Here is an 11,262-nt window from a genome sequence, read left to right on the forward strand (position 1 = left end):
CTATGTCGGCTAAAAATATGAAGAATTAAATTGTGACGGAATGCTGCAAGTTCTTCAAATACCTATAGAATGATGAATTTCTTTTTTGTGAGTGTAAAACACTTAAATACATCATTTAAATTTCAAATGTTCTTTTTCAGTAAAACTTTATATTTTATCTACCATAACTCTATACAAAGTTCGTCAATTTGACTAGCCTCATAACGACCAAAAAAAAAAATTGAAATAAATCTAAGTTACCTTTTTTCTTTCCAGAATGACTTCAAATTGTAATATGAAACTACATTTGTTTATCCTAAATGGCATTAAACTCATAACAGTATACATCTACTTATGCTTAAATTTCATTGTTTTATTGTCCTTTGAGTCATGTCTAACCAATATTTGCACCAAGTAAATTGTAACTCACTTGATAAATGTGTAGCTCATGTTAACCTATTGAATTACATAATGCACGAGCTAATTGTAACTCACTTAATGAATGTATAGCTCATGTTAACCTATTGAATTACATAACGCACGAACTACTTGGGAACTGCTTTTGAGCATATGTTATAAAAAACTTTTATTATTATTTTACCTAATCTAAGATAAAAAGTTTCTAATTTTTACATTATAATAATTATAGGACATTATCTGCTTTTTACATGTTATTATTCTGTGTTCTTAGATGCATTATTTAATTAAATAAGAAATTATTTAGTGTAGTAGTACCATTAGTATAAAAATTAGGCTTAAGTTTCATTGACAGTTGACAGCAAAAAAATAGAAGACCCAGGTTTTTCATGTGTATTCTTTATTTATTATTATAAAAGTAATTAAAATGTAAAAATTATAAACTTATTAGGTTAGAACAGGTAAGACAATGAAAAAGAAACTAATAAAAATTCTTCAAGAGGTATGCTAGCGAGTAGCTCATGCATTATATAATTCAATACAGTATCATGAGCTGTACATTCACCGAGTGATTTACAACTTGTCTGGTGGGATTATCAGTTAAACATGATTAAAATGTCAATAAAACAATAAAATTAAGTATAAATAAATGTACAAATAAACGATTGTGATTTCCTGTTACAATTTAGATTTAATTCCTAATTTTTTCTGGTAGTTACAAGGTCAGTCAAACTGACCAAATACATATTGTTAGAAAAGAGAAAATAACAGATAAAATATAAAGTTTTTCTGAAAAAAAAAACATTTGATATTTATTTCAGAAGTTTTAGAGGTTATGCAAATGAAATTTGACAATTTTCAGATGAAGAAAGGTATTTGTAATCTTAACTTGAAAATTACTTTGCACTTGGAGCAGTCAGCATCCTGACTCTATATAATTGTGGACAAAAATTTAGTAAAATTACTGGATTTAAAATTCTGATTTTTTGTCTACAAAGGACTTTGAACGTTTACTAAAAGCATGAAAAATTTCATGAAGATACATTAAGTACTTTTAGAGTTATAGTATTTTAACCACCATAGTTACATGGTGATTACAAGGTTGTGATACAGGAGCCCATTGCAATATGTTTAACCTTAGGAATCTATTATGTTTACAAAGTTACATCTTCAATTCAAACAACTCACCTCTTCTGCTGTTATCTTTGGTCTTAAGACAACATCAGCCAACAGTTTGATGACTGGCTCCAATCCACGGGAATCTGCTGAAGCAGCATAAATCATGGTATCTCTGTCAAAACAAAAACCAGAAATATAACATCCAGTACTTAAGAAAATATACTTACATGAAGCAGAGAAATATGACAAAAAAACACTAAGAACTTCTAAATAGATGCTATTTAGCATCTAATCTATTTCATATACTGTTCTTGTGGACACTTACAGTCAAAAGAAGAAATCTCATGACCTATGAATCCCTATTCCGAAACTACTTTTTTAACTCGAAATAAGTGATTCAGTAAGAAATTTCATGTTCAACATACAGTCAAATCACTGTTACCTCTTCACCTAGAGATAAACAAATTACATTTCCTTCAAAATCATGAAACTAAAACTTACCTTGAACCTTGGCAGTCACAAATACCACCATGCTTTTCCAATTCTTGAAGAATTGCATCTTTATCGGGAAAATCTCTTGTTGACTAGGGAAAAAGAACAGCACAAAATTTATCTTTAATGACAATTGAACAAATAGAGAACATCAGTTTTTGTGATATAAAACTACTTAAACTCTTTATAAAGATTATAGCTAAAATTTCTATTTGTCAACACGAATAATACTTATGCTTACTTTGATTTGTTACACATTATGTTCTACAAACAAAAGTACCCGTCCCCAGTGATGGGAAAAGTTTAAGTTAATCTATCAATTTAAATTATTTCATGGACTTTAAAAAGGTTAATTGTGTTGCACTCTTGGCTTCACTCAGAGTCAAAACTCTGAGCTACTTATATCACCCACCAAGAAAAATAATTGTTGAGCATTTCAATCATGCTAAACAATAACATACAGTAAATCTACATTTTTATTCTTTAAGCTACATCGCATTTTGAAATGCGAACGATAGTGTGATTAATTCCTAACAAATTAGTGTAAAATATCTTGCTTGTGAAATAAAATTTGGCATCAACATTATTCATGCCTATTTTCCCATTATTTCAAAAGTAAATGTTGAGCTTTGCCTGTGTGTGCAGCTTTTTAAACGGGAGACACACACCATAATTCACAATATATATGAGAACATTTTCATTTAATGAAAATGAACGAATAGAGAACAGCAGGTCTTGTGATATAAAACTGCTCAAACTCTTTATAAAGATTTTAGCTACAATTTCAATAAATTAAGTCACTCGCTCAGGTGTGAAAGTCTTATACTTGACAATTTCAAATACTTTGCTTACCTGTATAAAAACATGTAATATTGTTATATCGGGGGTTCCTAAGCTTTCAGCAGAAAAATATTCAAGATTAATTCCTAAATGTTTTCAGAATATTTTCCTAATTTTCAAGAATTATTTCACATTTTTCTGAGAATTTCTAGCATACTTAAAATTACAAGTGCCCATAATCAACATTATAAATGACATATTTGCATAGGGTTAATAGTACAACTTGTTGCAAAATTTGTCATCATAGGTTAAGCACTATTTTTTTTCTATAAAAATATTATATTACAACCAATAATTTTCTAACCCTCCACTGCTTTGTTTTGATAGGGATTCTGGCAAATATTCTTAAGCACTGCTCTTAGTGCAACCTCATCGAAACACGTTAATCAAATGGATGGAGAAAAATATACATGTTTAACAATTCAAATGATCAAACAATTTACCAAAATAAGTATTTGAATTGATTAGCTATTTATTTTCTTGCCAACACAAACACAAGTTATTTTGCAATCATGTTTCATTAGTGTTGATTTGCTTATTTTGATATATTGTGCCACACCAAATTTTATTTAGAGCCTTAACAATTATGAAAGCTTTAGTCGTAAACATTTTGATTATATGAAGATGTAAGGCAAACTTATAACAACTTTGTTTCAGGGTATATTAATATGATTTATGGCTCTAAATTTTCAGATGATCCCTATATGAGACTATAATTTCAATTTCCCAAGCAGTCTTCAGACATACAACAAAAAAAATGGTTTAAACCTGCCTATCAAAACAAACTATCAAAATTGTTCTATCAATTGAAACTACAACCACTGACGTTGTAACAACTGATGGCTTGGGTGGCAAGTCGTGAACATGTGCAAACATTTACCAACATCTAACTATGTCATAATTCCAACTGTATCAAGCTTTCTGATTGGATAAAGCTTTACACAGGTTGATGACATACATTATGCAACCTGCCAATAGTACACAGTGTTGCAACCTAAACTAAATGATACTTATGTGACCAATGAGTAGACAAAATAACCTTAGTAAGCAAAGGAACATAACACCATAGGTTCTTAGATTTTTATAAATTTTATTTTCCCAAATCCTATGTAGATATCCCAAATTAAAAAAAAAAATCTGATATATATATATATTCCTAGATTGAGAAATTGTTAAATGAAATTCCAGAATGTTTTTCAATTTCAAGAATGAATGGAAACCCTGCACATACATAATGAATGTAAAGATTTTTTATGCTATGGAAAATAAATATCAAATATGATACATACTGAAAACATAATAATTTTTAACCACTGTCTATTGGTCTGAATCATGTTTGGATTATAAACTCAAAAAAAAAAAAGAAAATGCCAGAGCTCCTTGATGGTAGCTGGCTAAGAACTAACAAACACTGGCTTTTAGCTAGCAAACTACTGTTACTTTCAAATCCTGGTATACATAAAATTCTAGTATTATCTTACTTCTAGGTGTAACTTCTTAATGTTTACAAGGTATTCCTGTCTTTTCTATAAGCAAGTTGAAGACAATAAGAAAATGGAAATAATTTCAGAATTTACTTTCCTAGCTTATAATTGAAGTATGAGTAAAAAAAATTGATTAAGAAATTTTTTGAAATGACACATTTCCTTGATTGCACATGTATGCATTAGCAAGTGATTTTGGCTTAGTTATGTGGTACATGCCTTTATATTCCCAGTAGCAGGTTCAATAAATCATTCAGATAGTGATATAATGCTCCATATGTAATAAATATAACTTTCCTTGGTTGCTTGACTGGGCAAGTTAACTGATAGATGATCATAGATTTAATAGGCTAGTAGCAAGTAAACTGATTAACTTAAATTATTATTAAATTGACTGTCATGAAAATAATCAAATAATGTACTTTTTTTTAAGGAATGTAATGGAGTAATGGGGTCACAAATAACACTAATGTTCCAGCTCTACTGCCAATTTAATATGGTTATTCCTGTGATTAATACTACCTTTATGATTTGTATAGGAGAAAAATCAAACAGTACTTTCACTATACGAGTACAAAATATAAACCTTTGTTTTTTCCTTTACACTATAATGGTCGAACAAAAAAGTTAAAAATTCTACTTGTTAACAACATGACTAACTGCTATCAGAAACAAACTATACGGCAAAAAATACGTACATTAAAAGCCAATTTTTCCAGAAAGTGAGAGATTCCGCTAGGATAAGCAACTTCGTATCTCGAACCTGAGTCAATGACAACTGTTGGGAAAAAATATAAAAATAACATGTTTGACTACACTGTTGTTAATAAACACAAATACAGACAACTTAATATAACCTACCACACTCGTCGATTAACATCTTTATTAGTATATTCTTCAGTGAAACAAAACAGTCAATTACATATAATTATGTTAAGAAGAAAAAATTATTCTGAAAATCAACTTTCATGTTAACTACTTGTAACCTTAACATGTATAATCTTACATAATTATTAAATCTCAATTACAATTTTTTTTTAATATTAAATAGTTGAAGAAACCCCCAGAATGATATACCATGATTCTTACACATTGGATATTCTTATTGGTTCAGCACCCCTCAGTCAAAAACTGTATCTATATTGTATGTAATATAACACATTCATTTTTCAAAACTTCTATTAAACTTTACCATGCAACTTGTAGGTACCATCTCATTTCTTCTGAATGAGTACCTTCTCAGCAATAAAGGTACATGAAAAAAAAAATGTCTTAAGAAATAAGAACGTGTTAAAAACTCCAATCTGTAGTGGATGTATCTGTGAAAACAAAGAAATTAGCTACTGGGAGATGAAAGAACCCCAAACAACTAGTGTTGAACAAACAAAATATGAAATAAGGAACTTTTATATAGATTCTAATGAAAAACAACAACTCAACCTTAAATGGAATGAGCCCTGCTTCAAGAAAACCATACATTAAATGATTCTAATACCTAGAAAGAACTGAGACCTCTCCAGATAGAGCTAAGTATAAAGTAGGCATTCTTTAGTCTACCAATCATCTTCAAAGGTGCAACAAGTAACAGCTCACTCTAACATTATCAATTATTGACCACTTCACACACAAGCTTCTTTATAATCTGATTAAAGTTGTTTGATTTTATTGCAAACTGAAGATACAAAGGCCAGAATAATCAGACATGACAAATAAACAAGCTACCTGCTTGACAGCTCACCTACAAATATCCAAATTGATCCATTTCATTGTTAGTGAAGTGACTGAGGTCTCTGCACACAGAAAACTATATGACATCTATGAGCTAACTATTGTTTATATGGATCAAGCCATTTGTAATGTATGCTATGTACATGTACTTAACACCTGCTACAAAATGTAAATTGAGATTAGTGATTACTCTAAGTTCAGTAGCAGCATTTTTGTATTTTTTATACATTAATCAAAATTTCCATGTGTAAATGCACTTGTAGTACGCAATTTCTGTGCATAAACTCTAAAATGTGTGCAAGAAATATTCAGGATTCCTGGCAACTGAAAACCCTGAATAAGAGAATATTTCTCTTCGGAGAATCCATGTTGATTTTCTTTTATGATATAATATTTCACTAAATAATTTTTAAAGCTCTTTTTTTATATTTTATCAGTCTCTACAAATTTTTCTACTATAGAAGTAAGACTAGATAGCCTATAGTTTCCAGGGCAAGTCCTATCACCCCTTTTAAAAATAGAAGTAACATTAGTAACTCTTCAATTCTCAAGCACCTGTCCAATGTTTAATGACCTACCAAAATTAAAGGAAAAAAGGCTTCCATATCAAATCTTCAACCTCCTTTTAAATCCTGAGAAAAACTTTATAGCCTTATTTTTTTTCAATTTTTGTACTTAATACCAAAAGATTAATTTGTACATGATTCAGGTCAACTCCAATATGTCATATAGAATGCTTAAGGTCAGAAATATTGTTAATATCTTTTATTGTAACAACAGAACAAAATATTTAAAAGCTCAGCTGTCTCATAATTTTGTTTTTAAACTTGCCATCCATATCTTTTAAGGGTTCGATTCATATTTTAACACATTAAAAAGTCCTTTAAAATAGCTTTAATATTATTAGTTAGCTGTTTCTCATAAAACGAAGAAAAGTCAGCAAGATATCTCTTCTTACATAGTTTTATGTTTAAAGAATGCTGGAATATTTGTTGTCATATGTTTTAGACACCTTCAAGAAAGATTTTCAAAAAACTCTCACAAAAGACCTTATTTTTTTAATATCCAATTGTCACATTCCTTGTTATAATGAGTCTCTACTTTGTAGATAAGTTCTGACTGTAGGAATAAAATCCAAACATGATTTATATAACTCATTAGGTCTTCATTCTGGCTTTCTTATGTAATAACCAAGTGTAAAATGAAGCAAATTTGCATTATGAAGATCTTTTTTTCTTTATCAGAAATTATTGGGGCTAATCTCTAGGTTATGTGTCTGTGAGTCTTCCTGGCATTAAACTGTCACTTTTAAATTCTGACATATGTGAATCTAAGCTACAAAAGCAACAACATAATGTATTGTTATACTACAAATTTTGTGAGTTTTAAAGCACAAGTTATATAGGAGGACTTAAATTTCACAAACTGATTACATTTACCAGTTGGAATTAATTACAACACCTTAAAAAGTTCCACATGCATCCCTTAACTGTGAAAATTGAAGGTAACTTGTCATATTCCTAATCCTTAATTGTAAAATGAATTTATATAAGATAAATAAAAACATCATATAAAAAATTATAAAACTGTTATAGACATAATGCCAAAAGTTGAATAAATTAAGAAAATGTGAATGTTTCTGAAAACAACTCAAAGTCTGAATAATTTGATTATAGACATAAAATGGGAGCTAAAAAAGAATAAGTAAAATTTAATAGCTTATAAATCTATGATGTATATAATGTTAATGTGAAAAAAAGGATTCATGGATAAAAAATAAAGTGGTTATAGTTTTCATGATATACAATTCATCATCATCAATCTTTTCTTTTGTTATAATTCAAAATCATTAAAAAAGTATATAGTAACATTATAGCCTTAAATTTAACTGTTGTTGTAAGAATTTATGAAAACATTTTTTTTGCAATAACTTATCAATATAAAATAACTTGCTATTAATTGAAACTTTTTTGAGGCTAGATCAGACACTTTCACAGTTCAAACATTATTTTTCTTACCAGGAGCGTAAATCTCAGGGTGGGGGTGTATTTCCCCCAAGTTTTTTTCGAGTGGGGGATAACCAACAATATCACCCCCCTATAATTTATTGCTGCAAAATGGTGAATGGACCAGTAAGTCTAATAATGAAATGATAACGACTTTATCTGCATAGTTTTAATTTACTCCTCCCACATACATCTAAATTATCATCCCCCCACTTCCTACAATAAATTTATAGACCTGTTTCTTACATATTACAAGCACATTTCTAATCAAAGTTTGAACCATATCTACTGCACCTCCTACTGTACAAAACTGTCCAAATTTGTTTTGAGATGCTACACGCAGACCATTATTTAATGTTGTAATGCTGGTAGAATCTTGCTTATGATCTGCTACACTAGCATAAACTGGCTTTGGAAGACCTGGAACTGAATCAGTCAGTGATATATTACAAATTTCTTCTGACGAGGAACCAGTTGATGGACCACTGCTCTTGTGTCGCAATGAATGACTTCGAAAACATTCAGAACGAGAACTTGTAGGGAGAAAATATATATGTTTATACATATATTATACACAGTTGAAAAAAACAAGCTTTTTTCATTTTATATGTCAACAATAATAAAAATATACTACAACAACTTTACATTCTGAGCACAGTAAGATGCATTCAAAGTTTCACAATCAACATTAGTAAATAAAATTACTAGTATAAAGTTAACAAGGATATATATATAACATTTTTACAAAAATAAATTTTAGTATACGGATTAAAAAGTTAAAATTTTTCATTCAAACTTCACTGTCATCGCCATCAAGGATCAAATTATTTTTTTTTATACTTGTTAGTCTTACAGTGCTTTTAGGAATTCTCAAAACTTGTCATGCTGCTCTGGATAGAACAATATTAATCTTCTGTTCATACTGCTAGAAAAAAAAAGTTGCTGTTTCTCAACTTAATGGATTTCTTTTTGCTCAAAAATCTCATTCAATTAAATTTAAATATTTATATTTCATCTTGTATATTTACAAACTTTCTACTAATATTACAATCAATCTTGGATGTAAGAATGAGTAAAATGATTTTTTTCATTTTTTCAAGACTGTTGGGTGTTTTATAAGTTTGTAAACTAAGCACTCAACCAGGTAAATGTAAACATTGTTACTTAACAAATTCACATAATTTTTTGTTGCACATAAATGTGCCAACATGAGGTTGTAAAGTAAACACTACCACTGTGTCTAAAAAACTGACAAAAGAATTTCAATAACTACAGCTTAGCAGTAAGAACTTTTATTAATTTCATGTTAATAAGTGTGATCTCAATGCATTTAAAAATGTCTTTAAACACTCTCAGCAATCAGTTTACATGGTGAAGACAGTGGCATTTCTCATACGAGTACTTTATTATTCAGATGCGTCTTGAACATATTTTTTCACTTACTAAATACTGACAATGACAGATAAAAATATCGTGTTACTACCTATTAGTATTGCTACCACATAACAATTCAAGACTCTGTGAAAATATATAGCATTTCCTCTTACAAGTTACTGATACCATACATTCTTACACAGTAACCAAAATTGTTTTATAGTAAATTTCAATCATTTTTAGGCTATAGCTCAATAGGTAGATCTATCAGCAGTTAATTTTTTATAAAAGTGTGACAATACAATACAAGCATTGTTTTGTGAAGTCATGATATGATTGTATCAATATATCGTCTGATATGATTTATGTATCTTCACAAAATTTGGTAAGCTTTCAGTAAACATTGTCTTTTGTACAGAAAAAGTGAGAATTTCTACTTAAGTATTTTTGCTAAAAATTAATGATGCAATAAAGGAAGATGAGTACTGAGTACTACATGCTGTCATTTCTTTTATCAGAAACATTACATGCAAAATAACATATCAAGTTATCAATAACAAAATAGATAGACAGATATTAACTTTTTTATATTTTATTTCTCAGTTCTCTTACCAGCTGCCATTTATTTGATCAAACTTGATATAGGTGGCAGATGATGTTTAACCATCTAAAATGTAAAGTGATACATGTAGGTTTTCACAATTCAAATTATTGTTCCAATTCAAATGGGAATACATTAAATATTGTGGTTGAAGAAAAGTATCTTGGTGTTGTGACTGAAAAATCAATTAAATCATCTAAACAGTGTATTGTAATTTGTACTTGTAAGTTGCAGCTAGCAACAGAGCTAATAGTAATACTAATACGATTTGGGGTAATATGTTGAATTTTGTCAATTTTAATTACAAGAAATTTTGTAGATATCAATGTTTCAATGACTTAGGCATGTCTGTAAAGCTGCAAAAAAAATAATTGTTCAGATACAATTAAAACATACCTAGACAGTAATTTTCGTAAACCAATTAAGACACGCATTTTTCCACTCCTCACTACACCAGTCATCATTTTATCTGGTGGAACGTCATCTAGTGGTCGATTTTCTTATGCAAAATACAAATTAATTATTATCCCACAAACTTACGAAATATATATATGTTTTAATTTTAATGATTAATTATAGTTAGAAAACAAACAAACGAAAAATGAGTATTGAAATTATACTTTGATGAAAAATAAATGGGTATGAAATCTTAAAAACAATTGAATTGGTAAATAATGTTAGAGACAAAAATCGATTATTATATCCAGTTAAATTGATGAATTATTTATTGAATTAAGAAATGTTCACGTCTTTATTAAATGACAGAAAAGAAATCTTATTTTGTTAATATTATCATTTAAAATATTTATCCATCCAAATCAGTTAGAAACTCTGATTTTTAACAGATGGGAAGAATTAGGAAGCAAAATTTGAGGTGTATAATGTAGTTATATATGTCATTCATGTTTCAAAGTTGAGTATTGTTTGACATTAAAAAAAGAAGAAAATAACAAATAAAATTACTCAGTTTTAGGAAAACTAATTTAATAATGCAGTGTAGTTTATTAAGGCGCACATTATACATTAATAAGAATGATATTTCAGACATTTTATTTCCAACATGATCCTATTTCTATATATATAATTAATACTAATGTTAGTCTGTATGAAGATAAGATTTCAAAACAAACAAGTAATTTAAATGTTTAATAATGGCTGGAGACGGCTTGAATGGGTAATGAAGAAAAACTTTAATATAACAGCAAATGTACAACGTTTCGAC

The 11,262-nt window shown here is 28.8% G+C and overlaps 1 protein-coding gene across 1 annotated transcript in view; it reads right to left on the reverse strand.

The window, feature by feature from the left end:
- The window catches only part of LOC106477355 (mitochondrial-processing peptidase subunit alpha-like), a 29,505-nt gene extending 18,982 nt beyond the window's left edge, over positions 1 to 10,523 (reverse strand). Inside the window, exons 1-5 of the mRNA XM_013937937.2 lie at positions 10,437 to 10,523; positions 8,360 to 8,598; positions 5,030 to 5,109; positions 2,017 to 2,099; positions 1,585 to 1,687 (exon numbers count right to left, since the gene is read on the reverse strand). Coding sequence (XP_013793391.1) covers positions 1,585 to 1,687; positions 2,017 to 2,099; positions 5,030 to 5,109; positions 8,360 to 8,598; positions 10,437 to 10,504 — 573 coding nt within the window. The 5' untranslated portion in view covers positions 10,505 to 10,523. The remainder of the gene's footprint in view (positions 1 to 1,584; positions 1,688 to 2,016; positions 2,100 to 5,029; positions 5,110 to 8,359; positions 8,599 to 10,436) is intronic.
- Positions 10,524 to 11,262: the final 739 nt, after the last annotated feature.

Source organism: Limulus polyphemus, unplaced genomic scaffold (genome assembly GCF_000517525.1).
Source record: "Limulus polyphemus unplaced genomic scaffold, Limulus_polyphemus-2.1.2 Scaffold164, whole genome shotgun sequence".
Taxonomy (NCBI): domain Eukaryota; kingdom Metazoa; phylum Arthropoda; class Merostomata; order Xiphosura; family Limulidae; genus Limulus; species Limulus polyphemus.